Source organism: Cheilinus undulatus, linkage group 5 (assembly GCF_018320785.1).
Source record: "Cheilinus undulatus linkage group 5, ASM1832078v1, whole genome shotgun sequence".
NCBI classification, from domain to species: domain Eukaryota; kingdom Metazoa; phylum Chordata; class Actinopteri; order Labriformes; family Labridae; genus Cheilinus; species Cheilinus undulatus.
Genome location: NC_054869.1, coordinates 33989286 through 34012677, shown reverse-complemented (window position 1 = coordinate 34012677; position 23392 = coordinate 33989286). Strand labels below are relative to the sequence as shown.

Sequence of the window (23392 nt, the reverse complement as noted above, 5' to 3'; positions counted from 1 at the left end):
GAGAGGTGCTGAATTTCTTTGCGAGATATCAGAATAGCCTCCCAGAGCTGCTGTTTTGAGGTTCTCAGTAGCGTTGGGGTCATAATGCCATCCATGAGTTTAATTGAAAAATAAAAATTTGAATGTTTATGACACTAAAATCCAATTTGCATAAGAATGTTAGGCGCAGTGTACAGTATACTATACCAGGGGTTCTCAAACTTTTGGGGACCTTTGGTCTTCCGTTGCTGTTCTCAGTAAAACCAAACTCGAGATAGCTGTCATCTCAGTTTTGCTTGTTTGGGCCTAGCATCACTTGATATTTATCCAGTGCTGCCAGCTGGACCTGCACACAAAATGCAACCTCACTGATGTATGACGAGTGATAGACTTACGCGATATATCGCAATCATCTGAGTTTTTATTGGCCCAAAGCTGACTTGTGTGGGAGTCATTGGTTTAGTATGGTTGTTTAATGGTGCTGTGGTCCCTATATGTATTTATTTGCTTTTTACTGACATGGCATTACTTTAGTAATTCATTTTGAATTATTTCGCAGACCCCCAGGGGTCCCCGGACCCCAGTTTAGGTAACATCTATATTACACTATACTATGCTAAACTGTACTACACTAAACTTTGCTTTCCTATGCTATGCTATCCTATGCTACGCTTTGCTATGCTATACTTTGCTATGCTATGCTATGCTATACTTTACTATACTTTACTATACTTCATTATGCTATACTACTCTATTCTATGCTCATGTTAGTCTATGCTATGATATGCTATGCTATACTTTGAAGAAATCAAGATTTATAACTCCAAAGCAAGATAAAGTAAGAAAGTAGAAGTTCAGAGGAACAACACAGTACAACAGGCAGCTCTATGTGTACAAGAAATATTATTATTAGCTGAGGAAAAGGAGGGACAACCATAGTATGAAATGAATGGGTTTTTTAAATGAACTTTGGGACCTGGTTGTTAGACCCAGCCATAACCTTGCCATAAGCCTTGTTTTCTGAAAAATCCGGCAAATGATACCTTACTGGGTTTTCATTACAAACACAGGATCAGACACAGTTTTATTCTCCCTCCTGAAAACAAATAAATCCCATTTACTACAATGTAGCCTACAGGCCCCTGGCTGCAAGTGTTCTTTTTTTAAATTAGTATTTTATTTGTTACTAAATAAGAACATGACCATTATTTGTGTGATCAAGACTGGAATTTTTTGAACGAGATGCTTCAGTATAAACTTGATTCAATTTTCAGGTTTTCTCAATGACATTAAAAAAGATTTATGAGCCTATTAAACAAAAAAAAAAAAAAAACTCAGTGGGTTCTAGTTCGTATTAAGTTAGACATCCTGAAGTGTCCTTAAATGAATGACAGGTTTTATCACATGATCAGGGCTCTGTGTGCTTCACTGACCCTCTGATGTAGGCCTGCCTGCCTGTGTGTGTCTGTGTGTGTGTCTGAGCTGCTATAAAAGCTGTCAGCTGAGAGGCAACGCAGTTATTCTCCTCAGCTTCACTAACACATACAGAGAGAGGGAGCTGCTCTTCATCATGTCTGTGTCCCTACGTGCTCACATCCTCCTCTTCCTCTTCTCCCTCACATCACGGACAGGACTCAGCCGCTACATTGAGGTAAAACTGATTATTGATCAATGATTATTCACTCTTCAGCAAAAGATGCCAAGTTCACCTCATCTGAAAAGTTTGAAGCGAAAGCTGAAGTTTCACGTTTAACACCCCATCATGTTTTCATTCAGGACATCGAGACTTCAGATGGATTATTTTCTCTGCTCACTGTGGACCAGAAGAGAGAAACAGAGGATTTTATTTTCCGCAGACCTCTCAGTAAGTAAACAAAGGCTTTATTCAGCTGCTGATTATGTACAACACTGTTAGACTTAACAAAAAACACCAACACTTCACGTAATTAAAGTGAAGAACTTATAACAATAAACAGTTTTCAATGCAGCTGAACTCACCACATCTAAAACCCCATTAAAAAAAGCTGTTTAATCATTTAATGAATGAAATATTATTTTCTATAATTGCAGCAGAATCACTTTAATTAATTCTGCTCTGTGTGAGGAAGAAGGAAAACTCCATTCTGATATTTTTCAACATTGCAGCTTTACTGGTGTTAGACCATAAGAACACTTACACTTACCCCACCAGCACAGAGATTCAAAATTTTCTGTTATTTATCCATATAATAAAGCAGTTGAGTTCATCTTAAAGCCTAAGGATGTCATATTTCTTGTACATGTTTAACATTAAATGTTGTGGATATTTGCTCTCTTCACAATGCAGAAAAACTACATGTGGAGTTTAAGTCCCAAATGTTTCTTAAAAGCTCAGAATCTTTTAGGTTGGATAAAAGTATGATGCTTATGTATGGGTTTGACCCTGTTATGGGTTGAAGTTGTCAACAATTTTGATACGCTTCAACCAGATGTTTTAAGATGATAGAACCTCCATGTAAATTTAATTTAAATTTAATTAAAACAAAAAAAAAAAGTCAATATTGATAGCCCAGGACTCATATTCTTGTTTGCCATGGTGTCAAAATGGTACTGATATCGTTTAGTTTTTAGCAGTAGAGTGTCTAAGTTCAAAATTCTGGTAAGACAACTTTAGTATGAAAGTCTGTGGTTTCTGTGGTGTGTAAATGTCAACAAAATCACCCCTAATTCTTTTTTTTAAACTTTCCAGTGAACATATTTTTCTTGAAATAAATGCAACCTTTGAATTTTTGAAATGTTAATGTAGAGTACTCATTTAAATGAAAAAACTTTAAAAAATCGTTTAATAATAATTACATATCAGGTCTATTCAACACCTCCCCCCACCTACGTACAAAATATTGGAATGTTGAAACATTGCAGAGTTGATTTTAATGTCCAAGATTTAATTTTAACACCATTCTGGCCCCCAGCATTGGAGTTATTTGAGAGTGTTAATCATAAGTGTTGGTCCCACTCTGTGAGGAACCACTTGATCTGAGCTCTGCTCACTGCCATTCAAAACCTATGGACAGAGTTTTACCATCATGCCCTTGGGCAGAGTGTTAAGATTTGCCTGTTATACAGTGATCACTGCTGGGATTCCATTGTGGTGGCTTATGGTTGTTCTTTTTATGTTAGACACTTCTGCACTATGAGTAAAGTTATCCACTGAGTTAGTCACTTTCCCACCTGTGGCAAGAGTTAAGTTGCAGTAAAGGGTAGTTTACTGAGTTTCAGACACCTGGCTTTGCCATAGGTGTTCAAAATAAGTGTCAGTCTTAAAGTATGAAAAGTGCATTGCTATGTGTCAAAACTGAATTCTTCATGAATTCTTCAGTGAAAAAATAACACATTTTTGTGTTTAAAAAGCACTTTAATGTGTAAGAAAAGCAACAACCCTGTGAAAGTAAACACTTCAATATAGTTGGAATATTAACACTTTCCAAAGGCTCAATCTAACCCTGAACCAGTGAGATTACGTAACCTCAGAAAAAGCGTTACATTTAAGGCTATGGGAGTTTAATTGACATTTTTGCTGTGTACCCACCCAACCAAAACATGCTATGGTCTATAATTAATTATATGATTTTCAATATGTGCAAAATGCTCATAATACACACACATACACACACAAAAAAGGAAGTCTAAGGTTTTTTTTTGTATTGTAATGTCATAACAGGTCCTTTTTGACCCTCGAAACTGTATAAACCGTTTCTTCTGGTAAAAAGTGGTGAGAAAGTGTTGACCTTTCAGTAAACTAATAGACCTTTTCAGATCATGTGTTTCTGTTGTGTTTTTTAGGATGTTTGGACATGCTGGCCACTGAGGGTCAGTTCACCTTTGTGGCTTCTCGACCAGAGCTGGCCTGTGCCGTTTTCATCATCGGTGAACCCAGTGAGGTCATCAGCCTGGAGCTCTCTAGTGTCAGCATTGACTGCAGCGCTGGAGACTTCATCAAGGTAGGCTACACCCCCCCCCCACCCCCACCCCTCGGAAAAGAAAATCCAACCCCCACATTCTCCTCGACTCCCATCTGCAAGTGGGAGACAGGAAGTTGAACCCTGGATGTTATTTTGTCTTCTTGTGTCGATTAAAATGGTGCCAAACAGGGTTAAGGCAGTGTTTAAGGGCCAAACACCACACTGGATCCTCACTGCATTGGTCACATTACCCAGAGCAAGTGTGGGAAGAGAAGGCTTTAGTTCTGAAGCCAAGCCTGCCAGTTACATCAATATTTTGATCCGTGTGGGCCAAAGTGGTGACAGGAATAGCAGAGAGAAAGAAGGATGGGTTAACTTTTGATATTAGCTTGTTTCAGAGGCTTAATTAAAATGTATGTAGCCTGTGCAGATCAGTCCTGTTAAAAAGATGTTCGACAAACCAAACAGCACTTGTCTTTGTCTTTAAACAGCTATCTGAATAAATGAGATTTACAGAGTATTTATGGAGAGTCATGTTGGATTATGTTTCTAATTAAACATGATTCATAACACAGCAGATTAGCGCTGCAAACCATAATTAACTGATAGCCTTAGAGAAGACACTTCAAGTTCCCATTAAATCCAAATAGATGCTTCCATTTTCTTATCACACATTTCTGTCCCAGAAATAAGAAATGTGTTGTCAGTTATTCTGAAACATATTTTAAAGTTTTTATACCTAGGAACATTAAAAATGTTGATGGCTCATCCTGCTCTCAGAGGCTTTCACTTATTTTATGTCCTATCCAATGCAGTCTCTTGTTGTTAAGTCCCTTCTTTATCCCACAGTGCTTAGTAGTTAGCAGTTCTGCATTGGTGATGTGTTTGTGTGTGTGAATGTTCCTTCATATGCTGCTGGCCTTTTGAAACACCAGTAAACATCTCCTTGGAGGGAACAGAAATGTTACTACTCTAAAGCCACTATGCTAGCTGTTTTGTGTGAACTAAAAGTATAAGTAAAGGAGTGTCATGTTACGCCTAAGTCTTTAAGTTTTCTTTGTCCTGTTTTTTTCTAACAGCTCTAAATCCACAGTATGTCAGTTCTGCTGCAAGAACACACTCAATCAAAACAAAAGATGAAATGTAAAGGTGTGCTTTTCAGCCCCAACCACCTCAGCTGGCTACTTCTTGCTCTAAAATGATGACTCTAGATGAGATGCACCAATTTTGAAAATTAGGGCGGATACTGGTACTTGTGTTTCAAATGACAGGTGAGCAGTTTGCATTACATCTATTGGTGTAAGACTTCTACTATGCCAACATTTTCTCTCATGTTTGATACTAGAAACAGATTAAAGTTTGCCCAATAAAGGACTTGCTCTGCCTCATAAAAAATCTCTGCTTTGAATTGGGTGTACCAGATGCCAGCAATACATTGATTTGACCCAGCAGATTTGTGTTTGTGCCACATTACTTGCTTATGGCTGATGTTTGTCAGCAGAGCCGATATCAGCCAGAACCAAGGTGCATCCCTTGTATGCACATTACATCACATTAATGTAACAATAATGTTAACAAACAGGACTTGCTCAAAGTTTTGGAGCACTTTTCAGCATTTATCTGAGCAGCTGAAGAAGAAACCTATCCTGAATCAGCTGAAGAGAGCGGTATGACCATGGCTTGATCCCGTGATGTTGTTAGCATCTTTGCTAACATTAGCAAAGAGGTGCTTAAGACCCATTGTACTCTGGTGTAAAGACAGTTCATCACTGCAGTATGTACCTACAATTTTAGTTTTATCTTAACTAATATTCACCAGCTTTTTAAAAAGAAAATTGCCATAAAGCAGACCTGGGTCTGTCTTATATTGCTGGCTGTGTCTGACCCGCCTCTCACCTCATCAACCACTAGGCCCGTAAACCTCTGCACTGGAGGACTATAGGAGCAAGTTGTGGTCAAACTTAGTCATATGATTAAATTGTGTTATTAATTTTTAACGTGTTAACATTTCAAGTTTAATCACAAGGGTCAACTGATAATGTTAACAGCCTTAATTATAATATATATATATATATATATATATATATATATATATATATATATTTTTTTTTTTTTTTTTTTTTTTTTTTTTTTTTCTTTTTTACAATTTAACCTTTATTTAACCAGACGAAGACCTGTTGAGATTGAGATCTCTTTTACAAGGGTGACCAGGCCAAGAGGTCAGCAGCACCAAAGTAATAGATAATAACATTCAGGAGACAAAATACAAACAATAGGTAAAAACAAGCAATAATTTAGAGTGCAAAGCTGATTTGCAATTAAAGGGCAGGAATTGAGGGGCAAGTAACAATTCAAAAACACAGGCATTGTTCAATAGTCTCCTGTTGTCTCATTAAGATAGAATAAAAGGCTTAATGAGTTCTGAGTTCTTAATGAGTGAAATGAGTTCTGACAGTTTCAACTCAGTTTGAAAATTATTCCATGCATTGAGGGCAGCAAAACTGAACACTCTTTTCCCCAGTTCAGTCCTAACACAAGGAACAAGCTGATTGATAATGTCACTTGAACTCAAGTGTAGTGGCTTTAGTTATTCATAATGAGGGAACTAAGCCTAGAAGAGCCTTGTAAATCAGAGTCAGCTGGTGAGTATATCTACAAATACTCAAGGAAGGCCTGTCAGATTTAATGTAGAGTTCACAGTGATGAGTAAGGGGACAACCAATGACCAAGATAGAGCACAGTCAGTATTCAAAGACATTTGAAGCGCCCACATACACATCACCATAATCAAGCAATTGTAGAGAGGTTGCAGATACAAGATGTTTAAGACCTCTGAGAAAGAAGCGGGATTTAGTTTTTTCACATAAGCCCAACTTTGCCAACGAAATTTTGCAATATGTGTTTTGAACGAATGGCTGCATGGCAGTTCAGAAGCTAGCGCTGTTGCCTCACAGCAAGAAGGTCCCTGGTTCAAAGAGCCTTTCTGTGCAAAGTTTGCATGTTCTCCCTGCATGCATGGGTTCTCTCCGGGTACTCTGGCTTCCTCCCACCACCAAAGACATGCTCGTTAGGTTAATTGATCACTCTAAATTAATAATAATAATAAATTGGCCGTAGGTGTGAGCGTGCCTGGTTGTCTGTCTCTATATGTCAGCCCTGTGATTGACTTGCGACCAGTCCAGGGTGTACCCCGCCTCTTGCCCAATGACAGCTGGGATAGGCTCCAGCCCCCCCAAAAAAACCCAAATGAGATAAGTGCTATAGAACACGGAATGGAATGGTTTTGAACGAAAGCTCATATTCAATTAGAAAACCCAAATACTTGGAGTTTGAAACTACCACTATAGTTCTACCTTGCAAAGTGAAGATTGATGGGATATTCCCTTAATCAGGAAGGACACTTTTAACTGCTTTTCTCCCTCTTATGTTAAATTTATCCTTAAAATGCAAATTGTGGTTTAGTGGTTGCATCTTATGGAGATTAGATCTTATTGAATGGACAAAATAAAAAGTATGCAGATGATGCAGGCAGAGCTAAGGTTACATCTCTACTTGACTTGGAAAAGTGTAGTGGAGCCACAATGTAACTTGAGTCGGGGTCTGAGGGGGGATGGAGTAACAGCGTGTGCTTGGGTAAAGTCATGTGATGGCAGAGAATAATCATGGTCAATCACAAGTAGGCTGCAAAAACATGAAAGACATACAGCAACAGAGCAGGAGCTTTAGGTAGCATTTCCTTATCTAACAGACTTTCACATAACATCTAGCTTTTCCACAGCACTGATAAGCATGTTGGGTCTGTGATGGTGGCTGCTATGACAAGACTAGTCTCTTTACAGTTGTAAAAAATACCATTTTTATTTATTTGTCTCGATATCAGACGATAATTTAATGTAGCTCTGGTAGATATTTCAGTAGTTTTGAGAAATCAAGTGCCTTTTTTCATTTTTCATTTCTTGAAATAAGACATTTATGTAGTCAGGTTGCACGTGGCTTATGTAAAGTGTAATGAGATATTTGACCAGAAATTAGACAAATGCACATGGAAAGGTGGATGTTTTTGCAGTATAGTGATCTAACTTCACCCCAGCAGCAAGTGTATATTTGTATTTCTAAATTAGTTCTTGGTAGGATTCACTTTTTTATTCATGCTTGCTTTCCCACAAGACATCAGAAAAATGTTATGAGTAAAAACATGAATTATTAACATACATAAACTCTGACTTTGTTTATGTTGTATATTTTAGAGATGAAATCCATGCATACTTTGATCTGTATCATGCATCTTTGACCTCCAGATGTTTGATGGCTGGGTTCTAAAGGGGGAGAAGTTCCCCAGCAGGCAGGACCACCCGCTCCCTCTGCACCAGCGCTACACAGACTACTGCTCTTCCACAGCAGCGGGAGCCAGCAGCCGCTCCTCGCAGAACGTCGCCATGGTCTTCTTCCGCATCCAAAATCCTGAGGCCGGTTTCACCCTCACGGTCAAAAAGTTACACAACCCTTTCCGTGAGTCCTGCTGCACGTCCTTCATTTCACTTGACTACTAAGTAAAGTAAAAAGAAGCTTAACTGAACAAATAAAATATCAAAATGTAAACAAGGACCAAGGACTTGCATTTAAACCAGACTGGTGTGTTTTAAAGGAAGTGTTAGTCCCATGTTCTTGCATCTGTTCTTACTGGTTGACTCTTAATCAAGGCTGAAAGAGACAGGTTGAGAAAGAATGGGAGGCATGCACCTGTTTTCCATCTGCCTGACAAACACACTGTGTTAACACTGTGTCAAGCAATACAACAATCACAGTGAGAATGTGACAAAGATAGGCAAAGAAAGGTCTCCAGCACACAACAAGGATGAGTTTAAAAGGATTATTTGCAGGAAAACAACATAAATCTCCTGACAATGTGTGAGGCTTTACTCAAATATTGACTGTTGGCTGCAGGAGCAACAGATGATTTAAAACTGCATAAAGGACCGCATAACTCTGGGCTGCAGTAGAGGGATGGAGGATAAAGAAGGAACAAAAACATTTTTAGATAAGTAGATAAAGTATTTTCTATGATTTACTCCTAATTTCCATGTCCATATAACATAAATATACAGATACATATGATGCCTCCTTGTGGATCTGTCGACAGGAGGTGCACTTTTTAAGAGTTGGCTGGAAACCTGATAAAACTTCTTGTAGCCATGGGAAGAGGATAATTATGTCAGTTTATCATCCATTCTGCAACTTCGAATATGAATTTGGGAAGTAAAACAGGACAAACATTGCATGTCAAGACATAAGTGAAGAAGTTGGCCCTCCAGGAACATAGCAGATTTTAGAAATATTTTTTAAAAAGTATTTTTGAACAGCCAAAAAAGCCAAGCTAACTCATAAAGACATTAACATTTCCTTTTGTATGTTAACTAACCTGTTTATTTTAATTTAATAACACCTTCAATCTTTTCTCTTAAATGGATAAATATATTTAAAACTGCCAAAACAATGTGACAGCACTTAATATCATCTGATAAAACATGTTAGATTTGATGTTAAAGTGGACAGTATTTCATATCCAGCTGAGTGTATGACTCCCTCTTTTCAGCTAGCTGGTTAGCAGCTTGCTCGCTAAGCTAGCTTGCTGCCACTCCTCCCCACATGGTCTCTGCAAAATCCGACACAAATGTTAAGTTTTTTTCAGCGTACTCGAGGCAGAATCCAGATGAAAATTTAACGGCAAGGAGGAGTTTCATAGGCGCAGGGATTCCCATAGGAATGAATGGACTTTGGGTTCACCCACCTCTGTAACCTTACTCTTAGATTGAGGAGGACAAAGGTCAAGGTTATTGGGCGTTCATTTCTTCCTTGTGGACATGATATCTAGGAAATGGTTTGAGTTTTTTTTTTTTTAATTTTGCACAGTTGTCCACTCTAACTCAAGGATAAACTCACTTGATTTTAGAGGTGAAACGTCAAGGTCAAATGGCCCCATGGTTAGCCCTTGCCTTAAACATTTCTAAAAATCTCAAAACCCCCAAAACAAAATGAACAACAAAAACACTACTCCCCTTCTTTCTGACCTACAACTCTGCTTATGTAATATACAAAAAACTAGCACAAAAATGAAATGGGAGTCAATGGCACTATAAGCTGTTAGGCATTGGTAAAGAAGATTTAGCTCATTTTTCATGGGCTCAACCCACATACTCAGCTCTGCAGCTCATCCCACAATTGCATGTTCCTTATAAATGCGGCACCATTTAAAAGGAAAATAAACAGGCTTTCCAACGGTATAAGATTTATTTGTCAAGTAGCATTGTTACAACAAAGAAAGTCTGTACTTTCAAATAAGGAGCACTCCATATTTTCTCCTCCTCAGCACCCTGATTTGATTCTGATCAGCACTCTTCTTTACCACCCAAACGTCTCCAAATGAACAACATGCCTGCAGGAGTAAAGTGTTCCGACTCCTGTTGGTGCCTGTCTAGTCTGCCACACTGTTATCAATTCAAATTTCATTATTCTTATCTCTGCCATCAGAGCTGGGATTGGATTTCCACATTTGGCCCTAATTGTGTCCCCTCCCAGCAGTCAGCCTTGATTATGTCCAATTTGTGACATGAGGTGTCAGTAATGAGTTTCTCTGCTGATGGGGAACTGTTAATTTGAAACCTCTCCCTCTCCCTCCGTATGTGTGTGTGTGTTTGTGTGTGTGTGGGTAAAGCTTGTAACATCATGTCTCAGAGTCCAGAGGGCAGCTTCACCATGGTGATGCCGCACCAGCGCAGGAACTGCAGCTTCTCCATCATCTACCCAGTTGAGATCCGCCTGACGGAGCTGAGCCTCGGCCAGGCTAAAAGCAATGAGCTCAGCCCACAGGTGAGACATATTACAACTTTCATTCCCTATGAAAGCAGCCACATTCCTCCCTAATCTAACAAACAGAGATTGTACAGCAGCAGGATAAAGACAAGACAAAGACCTCCCAGTTTAACCATTATGGTGCAAATTGTAATTTTATCCACATTATGGCAGATATATTAAGTAGCAGATAAATTATATCTATGAGGCTTTATGTCATTACATCCTTAAAAAACTGTATCTGAGTTTAACATGAAGATCAGTCAGCCTCCTAATTCTGTACGCCAAAGCAGGAGCTCTAATCAGAAAAAAGTCCAGACCTCAGAAATGCTGCCAGTGTAATGTTTTCATTTGGTTTGGCTGCTGCAGTTTTCTGCTCCAAAACTTCCCCTAAAAATGAACAACAACATTTTAAGTCGATTTATGTGAAAAAAAAAATGGAAGCACACTTCTATTATCATGCTGTAGTTTCTGTTTTAATCTGGATTATTACAGGTTTATGAAAATTCCTCATTTAAATGCCTCTACAGCAGCTTTGTTAAAGACAGAGGCATGATATTTTTAGTTGTCTACCTTCAGGTGAATTCTGTGCTTTTAAACGCAAAATCTTAAAGATGTTTTGAGAGATTTTTTAAAATTTAGAACAAATATCTCCTCTGACTTAAGGATGAACTGATTTCCGTGGTTAAAAGTCCAGGGTAATGAACCTCACGTTGACCTGTTGTGAAAGTTTTACAGTGCCTATAAAAGTATTTAACCCCCCTTGGATGTTTTACCCATTTATTGATTTTATAAATCAATCATTGTCAATAAAATTTGGCTTTTTGTTAGTAATAATTTTACAGAAAACCTCTAGGATGTCAACTTGAAAACAGATTTCTACAAAGTAATGTCAATTAAATGAAAGTATGTTGTGTAGATTAAGTGACTACATACATTTTCACTCTCTTTAAAGTGACAGACCTAATTCAACAGAAGTCCAGCAGTGAATGTGCATCTAGGGATTGTAGTAGAAATACACCCATGTCTCAAAGGTCCAGTCACTACTGAATCAGTACTCATGGCTACCATAACACTATAAAGACAAAAGAACACTCCAAGCAACTCAGAATAAAAGGTTATTGAAAAGTATAAGTCGGGGGATTGATACTAAAAAAATTCTAAGGCACTGAACATCCCCCGGAGTTTATTTAAATCCATCATCAAGACGTGGAAGGAATATGGCACATGTGTAAATCTGCTTAGAGACTCTGCATACAACAACTGTTGACCAGGTTCTTCACCAGTCAAAGCTTTATGGCAGAGTGGTAAAGAAAAAGCCACTGTTGAAGGAGACTCAGAACAAATCTCAACTAGAGTAAACCAAAAGGCATGTGGGAGACTCCATGGTCAGGTGGAAGAAAGTTCTTTAGTCTGATGAGACAACAATGTTGCTTTTTGGCCATTGGACAAGAAGCTTTGTTTTAAACAGACTCCCAAAAACTGCACATCACCACAAAGACACCATCTTCACTGTGAAACACGGTGGTGGCAGCATCATGCTGTTGGGATGCTTCTCGTCAGCCAGCCTTGGGAGACTTGTAAAGGTAGAGGATAACATGAAAGCAGCAGAATATAGAAAAATCCTGGAGGACAATCTTAATCAGTCTGCAAGAGAACTACAGCTTTGGGAGAAGATTTATTTTTCAGTAAGACAATGACCCAAAGCATAAATTGAATGCTCTATGGTCGACTCAAAGCCAAGACCTCACTCCAATATGGGAGTAGATTTTGGAGGTTAAAGGTAAAAAGTTGAGGTCAGTGGGCTGCATCTTTACCTGTCCCATATGATTTCCATCAGTTGCATTACCATAGAAACCACACCAGACCTTTTTAACCATTCTTTGCTACATGGAAAAAGTACTTTTATAACTGATCCCTTTGGTGAGAGGTAAAAATGTAGACATTTTTTTCAGTTCCATTCCTGCTGCCAGCAGCTTTAAAGATAGACGTTAATAATCTCTTTGCCCTCTTCAATAAGAAGATGGAGATGTTTGCATGCTACATGTAGCTACTAAGAGGCATCGCAACAATGTGGACCTCTACAACTAAGCTAAGGATACAAAGAGCAGAGCCCAATAAAGTATTAAGATATCTTTGTAGTCATGGAGGGAGCCAGGCTAGCTGTCTCCAGTTTCCAGTCCCTGTATCAACAGTTCCATGTTTTCATTGTGCTGTATGAACATGTCAGTTTTATCAATACCCTGATACATTTCTTAGAAAAGCTCACCCCTTTTTTAGATATATTTTTCCATTGCTTTGATATTTTAGAGATCACATACTGGAAAAACTAAAAACCTGGCCATGAACTCCAGACAGTATTGTCATGAAAAACAAATCAGGGCAGTGAAGAGTCGTCCAAAATCAATGTTCTGCTTGGCAAATGTTTCTCAGACCCACACTGGTGTTTGGAAAGATCCTGCTCTGACAGGTGCAACACAGTCTAGCTAGACTTCAAGGAAAACATCTCATTAGGACAAAGTGGAAACGTGTGTGTGGTGTTTGATGGTTCTGGAGGGGCTTCAGGCTTCAATTCAAACCTCATGAGCAAAACAACGTATTAAATATTACAGCTTCTAACTAGTAAACCTTTCACAACTGATCAATCGTTACACAGCAGTTAGTAAAGAAGAAGCTGTCCACGAGAGCTCAAGTGTTGATAGATATGAGCTTAAGGTGTTGTTCTGAATATCTTAGCTGTTATTATCTTTGGCACTCAGTCTGTGGCCTTGTTCCCATGACAAAATCAAACCACTGGCGATATTTAGTGCATCATTACTCCATCTTGTGCCAGTGCTTAAATATTCATTTATATATACATTAATACCTCTGCAACTTAATCTAAACTGGGCATGATTACTGATGACCAGCTAATCTGTGCTTTATAAATGTACACATATGTTTTCATTTATCAACCAGTTGCCATGGGTGAGTTAAAAGTCTACAGACTTGTGAATAGCTTCTTTCAGGCTGAGGATTTTTAGAAAGATCATTAACAGTGTTTCTGTGTGGACAGAGAAAGCAGAGTTTCTGGTTTGTAACATCACACTTTGTGATGGTGTTGACATTGCTAACTGGACTTTTGACAGGCTTACACACACACACACAGTTGCTCAATGGTTACTACCAACGTTGGCAGTTAAGGATTAGACTTAGTTTGTGTTAATGAGGCAACTTTAAAAATCTAATTGTCTTGCAAAGGAATGGCCAATAATCTTGTGTGTCAAAAACATCAGTGTTTATTTCATTCAGAGTAATCTGCTTAGCTTGCACAGTAAAGGATGAACTGCTCTTTACATAGCATCTTCACAGCATGTAAAAGTGAGTTTCGATTGGGACACTTGTACACACTTGATTACTTCCCTTCATGTGGACAAGACCTGCTGCATTTAGAGCCAGCATGTAAAAGTTACAAAAACTTCCTGTTTTATGGTGAGACATCAAACTTTATCAAGCTGTCACAACGAAGCCCTTTGAGTTTTGTCTAAATACCAAAGATTTTTTTTCCACTCTCTGCAGTAGAACAACTTTAAATTAATCTAAAGGTAAGTTAATCTAAAATGGACCTTTGTAATCAGGCTTAAAGGGGACTTACTATACACGTTTTCAGGCTTTTCTAACATTAACATATGTGCCCCTGGCCTGTCCACAATCCCCCAAGTACCAGAAAAATCCATTCCCTTCCTCCCTCTCTTTCTCCACCTTTCAGAAAATGTGTGCTGAAACAAACTGTTCTCACATTTTCCCCTCATGATGTCATGTGTGGAGTTAGCACCGCCCCCAGGTTTGGTTGGCCCTCCCTGCTTGGAAGAAAGTTCCACCCTCCTCTCCTGATCCTCCTCTCAGCTGGCAGCTGAGAGGAGGATCAGGAGAGCCACATCCATTCAGCCACATCCATATCCTAAGAGGGGCGGTGTCAGACAGCTCATTAACATTTAAAGCTACAGACACAGAAACAGCTCATTCTGAGCTGGGCTGAAACAGAGGGGTTTTTAGACATACAGAAGTCTCATGCTGAAGTGTTTTTTCAGCAACAAACTTCACAGGCATGTATTGGGGACCTCTGAGACAAATATAAACTTGTCTTTAAAGGGTAAAATATGTCCCTTCAAAAACTAACTGGGTTTTAGACATCATGACAGGCCACCATGACTACACCCTTTTGAGTTTAGTACACAAACCAAAAAAGTATTTTTGTTTGTTTGTCTGGGTTTTTTTTTTTTTTTTTTTTTGGTCATATCTCTTCTTACTCTAAAACAATTTTCATGTGGATGAGATCAACACCCCAGACTGGGGTCTACACAATAAACTTCGCCCGACACCCCTACTGGGGTATAGGCCGTTGACAAGGGACCTCCAGAGTTCTCGGTCACTGGCATTCTTCTCTATCTGTGACCAGGTGTATCCCAGTCTTTTGGTGTCAGACTGGAGATCCCGCCGCCAGGTGTTCTTTGTCAGCCTTTTTTCCTCTTCCCTTGGGGGTTTCCAAGTCAGAGCCTGTCTAGTGGTGTTAGACACAGGTTTTCGTAGTGGCACAGGTTTTCGTAGTGACACAGGTTTTCATGGTGTACACAATGATGAAACCAAAAATTGGCAAATTTTAGCCATTTTTAATCAAACATTCAAATGGCAGATTTCCTGTCAAATTAACAGAATTGAACAAAGGGAGTTATTCTAATGTGACACTTAGTGGTGTTGTGCTCTGTATCAACACTTATAGATATGACAATATAACAATGTGACAGGGGCCATGTTGTTGGGAACCTTCAGAGAACTCTCCTCTGAATTTGCCTTTTTCTCTTCTACGGAGCTTCACAGTGAGTCCCAGGTAATTGTTTGGATGTTGAACCCCAAACTTTACCATATTATCTTACCTGCCATTTTGGCTGCTGTTCTTAAAATTCATTGTGCACCATCTGCTCAGCACCAAATACAGACTGACACCTTTAAGGAACAACCTGCTGCTAAAGAAACAGATATTTCCTCAGGAGTCAGAGGCTTAAAAACAGATTAAAGGCATATGGAAATGCAAACAATATAGATATGCCGGGAACACAATGTGGCCCCATGTTTCTGAAAAAACAAAAGTACAAAATTAGATAAATCTCTGTGTTGTGAATAAAATGTGGTAGCCTCCTATAACAAGCAACACTAATCCCAGTTCTCATGTGTAGTAATACTAATACAGCCTATGCTTGGACACCCAGCAGTTACACTTTTAAGGTTTGACTCGTGTCAGGAAGCATTTTGAATCAGATTAATCCTGTTTGCAGAGCTCCAACATGTGACAGTAATACAAATAGATTAAAAGGCAACAGAATCAAACAAATACTTCAAGTACAAAGTGTAATCAAAATAATCTAAACGGTTCAAAGCCAGATACAACCTTTAGATTGGAAACATCCCATGAAATCCAGTTAGAAAAGCAGAGACGGGGTGGATCATGCTGATAAAAGACAGAACAAAACACAATGACTCCTGAAGATGTTGGCAGCAGCTCTGACACTGGCTGCCAGGTGCTGACATTATGTAAAAATGAAAAAAAAAAATGGGCCAAATATAACAAGCTGACTTTTCTGCTTAGTGCTGAGGAAACTTGTTCAAACTCCAGAGTCAATTAATCGAATATCAAAGGAGAGTGTTTTGCACATGTACAGCTGCTGGTAATCTTATTCTGTGATTCAAGACGAGCTGTTAAATAGGAGAGAAGAAGACTGAGCTCCCTTTTAGCCTTTTTATATATTTTTGAACCACAGACGGTCACATTTAAGGTTCTGTTATAGGTGGGTCTAACTCTTTATTTTGTCATTATCATTGATTATTTAAAGGGGACATATTATGCAAAAAAAAACTTTTTCAGGCTTTTCCATACAAAAACATGTGCCCCTGCCCTGTCCACAATCCCCCCAAGAATTAGACCCCCTTCCCCACACACACACCTTTCATAAAATGTGTGCTAAAACAAGCCGTTCTCAGATTTTCCCCTCATGATGTCACGTGGGGAGTTAGAACCGCCCCCCAGCTTCGGTTGGCTCTCCCCGCTTAGAAGAAAGTTCAGCCCTCCTCTTTTCAGCTGGCAGCTGAGAGGAGGATCAGGAGAGCCACATCCATTCAGCCAGTTCCATCTCCTGAGAGGGGTTGAGTCAGGGGCGGAGTCAGGCAGCTCAGTAACATTTAAAGCAACAGACACAAAAACAGCTCGTTCTGAGCTGGGCTGAAGCGGAGGGGTTTTTAAGATGTAAAAATCTCATACTGGAGTGTTTTTTCAGCAACAGACTTCACAGGCATGTATTGGGGACCTCTGAGACTAATATAAACTTGTCTTAAAAAGGGTAAAATATGTCCCCTTTAAAATCCCAGTGGTGGAGTATTGAGCACAAACACAAGGATTAATTATTTGCCATCTAATAAGGTCATTTGAGTCTCTTCTTGAGTCACTTTTAGTTTAAAAAATAACTACTTTTTTAAGGTGTGCATCAGGAATGATTCTAGGAGGAAGAGGTCATGTGATCAAATCACAGATATCCAATTTAATAAATACCCAACAAAATATTCACATCTTCCAGGATGTTCTCTTGTACCACTAATGCCCTCAACCTCAGTTAGGACTAATAATAGAGGTACTTTTTAACTGTGGCTCAGTAGGGAGGTCAGAACTTGGATTCCAAGCTCCTTGTTGTGTTCTTAGCAAGACAGTTAACTCCAAATTGCTCCCACTCAGGGGCGTAGCTAGGGCCCCAAGAAAAACTATTACACAGGCCCCCCCTTAAGGAGCTAGTCAAGCAACAAATGTTGCATCATTTTTTACAAATATCCATGCATTTTAATGTTTTTTGAAGCATAATTCCCCCATTTATGAGCAATATTTTTACGATGGTTAAACTGAATTTACCTGCATTATTTCACAGTGCAAATTTCAGTCTGTTGACCGATTCATTTTGTTGCTTTTGATTCAATAAGGACACTAATTACTAAGAAAAAAAAGATAAAAACACACTTTTCATTACAGCCCCACCACCACCACCACCACACACACACACACACACACACACACACACACACGTCAACTCCATGTGGAGTATTTTTCATCAGTGTGTGGATGTGGAGGAAATGGGTGTGAATGGGGAGTGTGACCTGCAGAGTAAAAGCAGGTCTAAGTAATCCCTGAAACACAGTTTAATGTGATCAAATATCACAAATATTTATAATTTCTCCTACAAGCTAGGATATGTGCTACTTCATAAACTGTATTCATTCCAGGACATATTTTTAAGAAAACTGCTCACCAACATATTTCTCCATATTGCTTTGACGTTTTTCTAAGTTGAATTTAAAATGCAGCCAGATGTGTTTTTATCCAAAGTTTGCTGGTTATCATTATGAGTAATTATGATGTTAAAGCTTGCTTTGGCTATGGATAGTAAATAGTCCATGTGGAGAGCATAAGAGGCACAATGAATGGCCTTAACACCAATCAGAGAGCCGTCAGTAATCTGCTAACAGTGATTAAGCTTTGATTGATCTTTAAACCGACATCTGCATAGGATTCAAGACTCGGATCAAAGACATCATCCCTCAGCTTGTACTCTGTTCTAGTTTCTGAATATAAGAATTGAGGTGTACTCAGTAAACAGTGCACAGGCAAGCAGTGTTGGCTTAGGCTCACACCTGGTTGAAAATCTGCCTTTGAAACCAGGGGCTGTATTGGTATGTTTTCATCAGATAAAAATGATCAGTTCAAAGTTTTTTGTTTGACCTCCTTATTCTCTCTGCGCTCCAGCATCAGAGTATTTTGTTGTTTCTTGTTTTTCAGAGACAGGTTTGGTCGGGCTGTTCAGGGTCAGGTGACTACGTGGAGCTGCTGGGGGGGAACGGCGTTGACACCTCGAAGATGTTCCCTGTAGCTGACCTTTGTTTCTCCCTCACTGGGCTTGGTGAGTCTCAGTCCCTCCTGTAGAAGAATGATTTTCAGTAAATTTGTGACTGATTGCACTTAGGATTGTCTCTACTTCTATGAAATCTAATAGAATATTACAGAGAAAGAGGGGGTTGTGTGCTGTTGGACTGACTGTTAGAAAGTTTGCATGGCCTTCTGCTAATGTTAAACTCAGCCATACTAATACTACAGCGCAACCCTGAGTGTGAAAATGCTTCTGTGTAACTGTTCTAGAATTAGCAGACAAAAAATAGAAAACAATAACTATTTTATTTTTTATTGGTTAAATTGATGAAAAAGCCTCTCAAATATGAGTTTAGTCCATACATTTTTATTCCAGCATGAATTTTTTTTACAGTACATTTTATTGTTGAGACAAGGCAAGTTTATTTCTACAGCCCCAGTCATTCCCAAAGCATTTCAGAGTGGTTTAAAGAGTTAAAGATGAATAATTTATAACATTAAGAGCATTAAAAGACAGAAAAAATACATTAAAATGCATATAGAAATGATGAAAGAAAAAAAAATGATTTCATTAGGCAAAAATAAGACCTAACAAATAAAATAATCCAAATATTCTCAGATTGTGCTGCTGCTCATGCCCTTTACATTTGCAAGTATACACCCCCTTGAAAGTTCGACCCTTTTGCTGATTTTATAAATCAATATCAACAAAAAACTCTCTTCACTGTAAAATTCAAAACAGATTTCTAAAAAGTAATGTCAGTTAACAAAAATATGTAATGTAAGATAAGTGATTGCAGGAATATTTAACCCCTTTAAAGTGACTGGCCTGATTAAACAAGGGTCCAGCCAATCTCACAATTAGTTAAATGGGGATCACCTGAGTGCAGGGAACGTGTATCAAGTGATTTTAGTGTAAAGACACCCATGTCTTGAAAGTCCTGTCACTGGTAATCATTATTCCTGTACCTGTTGGTCTTGCCTAATTCAAAAGAATCATGTTTAACCCTCCAGAACGCCTTAGCCGAGGATTTAGGCTCACAGTTTGCTCTGTCTGTGGCGGGTACAGCCCAAACCTGCCCAGAACTCCCATGCAGGGTGCTGTGTTGGAAAAATTCACAACACTATGCCAGCTATGATTAAAATGCATCAGATATAACTCAGTTTGTTATCTTTGAGTGCCTTTTTAGCAGTTAATTTGCTTTTCATTCAAATAATTAATTAATCAAGACAACATTTTCTTATTGTAATGTTGATTACATGACAAGAGCACCTGAGGAGGACTGATATTCACTATCTAATAATCCCTTGGCTGTTAAACTCGTTATCAGCTCATGGACTGCCTCTTGTCCAATCCCATTTCTTGTTCAGAGCTTTTGTTTAATGTGTTAACTTGTGCTATGCTTCACTTCTTTAAGCTTGCTTTATTTTGCAGCTCTATGCCCAGGCTGACCACACTGTAGTCTCCTACTGATTCACTTAAAATAACCCTGACACAGTTTGGTACATTACATTACTGTGTATATTGATTAAAAAATGTTCATCAGCGTGTAACAGCAGCAGCCACTATCCCATGAAGTAGGCGGCTCAGAATATGCTTCCAATAACAGAAATACTGATTACAGATGTAGCCTGGGATCCAGAAGATTCTGCAGAGTCCTGTTGTCTTTACTTTAGCAGATGCCTCTGGTCCCCCCCCCCCCCCGTGCAGATTAGTCCAGACCAAGTGAATTACAAGCTTTTATCTTTTTATCTAAAATGGATCTGGTTTATTTCAACAACTGGAGCACCAGTGGGTTGTACTCAATAGACCTTTGCACAGTGATTTCAGCTACAGGACCGTGATAAAGCAGTTAGCAGTTAGCTCTGATGTAGCTTAAGTTTAGCTGCAGTTTTATCATTTACATTTCTTTATATATTTCTGTAATATATAATTCTGCCAACCTGCTGCAGCATGAGTTTGTGACAGTTACAGGGGTCTGTATGTAATGGCAGCTTGTGTAGTGGTTAGCTTGAGTGAAGCTGTAGCATAGCAATAGTTTAATTAGAGGTGGGCATCATTTCTTTATCAAAACAAGAGCAAGGAGCCACACTGAAAGCTTGTCATGATGGAAAAGATGCAGTCAGCAGAAGATTGTTAAGGTGGAGGGGTGGGGTGTTGAGATGTACTGCAAGCCAGTAGCCATTAGCTTGGCTGTAGTTGTAGAAAAGCAGCAGATTAATTAGACCTCAACCACATTTCTGTTATTAAACCAAGAACAAAGAGCTACACTATAGGCTCCTCTAGGTGGAGAAGACTTTTTCACTCTTCTCCAGATCAGCCTTTGCATGAGTTTTATCTCCATTTTGCTCCAATGCTCCACAACGTTTGCCTGCCCACCTCATTGTATTCCTGGAGCTGCACATGCCTACCACTTAATTTTGTCTGGTCGCTCTGATTGGCCCGTCATGAATATGACAGAATGTTTGTCCAATCACCTTCCAAGAATTTTTTTTGAAAAGTCCTGCCCTTCCCACACTCTCTGTGGAAGCTTTCCCAGATTAATGTGAAATATATTCATGCAGTGGATATATGAAACAGTCTATTTGGCTTGTCAGGTTAAGTCTCGGACACGTCTCCTGAGGCGTCCAAGTTCATTCTTCTTTGGCGAATCTCTAAAGCTCCTCCAGATTTGGTGGTCTTCTGGCATGGATGTTGGTCTCTGGTCCACCCCCCAGACTTTCAAGTCTGAGATCGTTCTTCGTATTGTCCTATCCATTAATAACAGGGCATGGAGGAATAATAAGTTGTTTCTGTAGGTATGACAGATGATGTTCATACATTTTTATCTGTGGAAATCATTCTGATAGTCAGGATTAGCATTTCAATGTGATGGAAAACTCTGAGTTACCTTGTTACGCAAGGTAACAAGGTGCTAGCAGCGTAACTGGGAGTTTAGAGAGCTCTAACTATGAGCTTTGTCAAAAACAAGGGTCAAAAAACACACAATACAAAACACACCCAGAGCAAAGACACTCATCATATTCAGACTGCTTGCGTAGGCTATGGCATATTCTCTGTTCAGATGTAATGCAGATGTTTAAATCAGGATAAACAAAAGCTGGCTACAGGACAGCAATGCTCTCTATGTTCCAGTGATACAGCCTCTGTTTTCTCTCTTTGTCTCTCCAGCTCAGATGAAGATCGGTTGTGACAACTCGGTGGTGAGGCTGGTGTCCAGTGGGAACTATATCAACCACGTTTCCTTCCAGTATCGATTACTGGAACACCACGAGCTCCCCAAGACCCCCGAGAACAGTCTGAACAACTTCTGCACTGTGGAATGAAATCACACACACTTACTGTAACACACACACACAATCACAATATCCATATTCCTGTAAATACACCAGTTTGACAAAAAACATTCATTAAATATTTTGTATTGTTTATGCCAGATGTTTTATTTAGTGTATGATGATGTTAGCTTTGAGCAGAGCGTATTTATGTGAGGACCTACTCAACCTTATCTTAAGTTTATCGATAAGGATGGATTTAATCGTTTACTTTTCAGTATTTTGTTAAGAAAATCAGTGATACATCATGTTTTCTTGGCAGGAGCATTAATTTCAAACCTTCTCTCTACTGATCTTGGTTTATATCAAGATGTTTTTGCACATCTGCTGTTTCTCTTGTTTATATGCCTCTGACAGTTTGAAAATAAATATGACTTGCATGATAAAGCACTTTTTAATGTTTTGCTTTTTTATAATCCCCTTTTCATTAATCATGTTCACTTTGTTTGCCCATTTAGTACATCAGTTTAAGGTTGTGATCATGGTCTTTGGACAACTGATTTCCTTGTGTGTTCTGAATTTCAAATGCTCAACTCAAAGACTTAGTTTTTGGAAAACCTGTAATACTCTCACAAACAAATAACCTGCCTGCTGTTAATTTTGGCAGCTATTTTTAATTTTAGTCTTAGTTTTAGTCTTTACATGAATACATTTTAGTTTTAGATCCCATTTTAGTTATTTCTATCACTTTTAGTTTTAGTCTAGTTTTAGTCCAGTTAAAGTCCTCACATTTTAGTCTTTACATTTAGTCCAAACATTTATTTTCTAGTCTAAATCTGGTACCAAATCATGGTAGTGTGTTCTCTGCACTCTGCTTAACCTGGGGTCCCTGCTTTCTACAGCTGAGAGGCAGAGGAGCGACAGATGCATTATTTTTTTTGACAGATTTACCCACAGTGGAGAAATATCATGGATTTTAAATGTCCAACGCAACCTACATTATATTTTAGTCTCGTTTTGGTCATCTTGACAAAAAACTAAACTTAGTTTTTGTCAGTTTTAGTCATCACAGATCTATTTTTGTTAGTCTTAGTCTAGTCTTTACAACAGCCATTTTCACACAAAAACAATCCTCTGAGAACAGAATCCCTTTTCTTCTTTGTTTTTTTTTTAAGGTTTGGTGTTTAAATGTCAATCAGATCCACTAAAGTGCCTGAAACTACTGTAGTATGCATGCCAGGCCAGTAGTTGGCAGTGTGACTGACAATGAAACACATGCATGCACACCTTTCCTTCCTCCTGGTGGTGTGTACAGACAAACGTGGCTGACACTCAAATGTTTGTGTGGACAGATGAAGTCAGGTTGCTTCCTAGTGACAGTCAACCACAAAATAAATAGATATTTAAA

General features: G+C 38.8%; 1 protein-coding gene across 1 annotated transcript; it reads left to right on the top strand.

The window, feature by feature from the left end:
- The first annotated feature begins 1520 nt into the window (after positions 1 to 1520).
- On the top strand, positions 1521 to 22358 carry LOC121510184 (corticotropin-releasing factor-binding protein-like). Its single transcript, XM_041788132.1, has 7 exons — positions 1521 to 1630; positions 1756 to 1843; positions 3802 to 3959; positions 8219 to 8429; positions 10633 to 10787; positions 18622 to 18742; positions 21881 to 22358. The coding sequence occupies exons 1-7, from the start codon at positions 1550 to 1552 to the stop codon at positions 22033 to 22035; spliced, it is 969 nt and encodes a 322-aa protein (XP_041644066.1). The 5' UTR covers positions 1521 to 1549; the 3' UTR covers positions 22036 to 22358.
- Positions 22359 to 23392: the final 1034 nt, after the last annotated feature.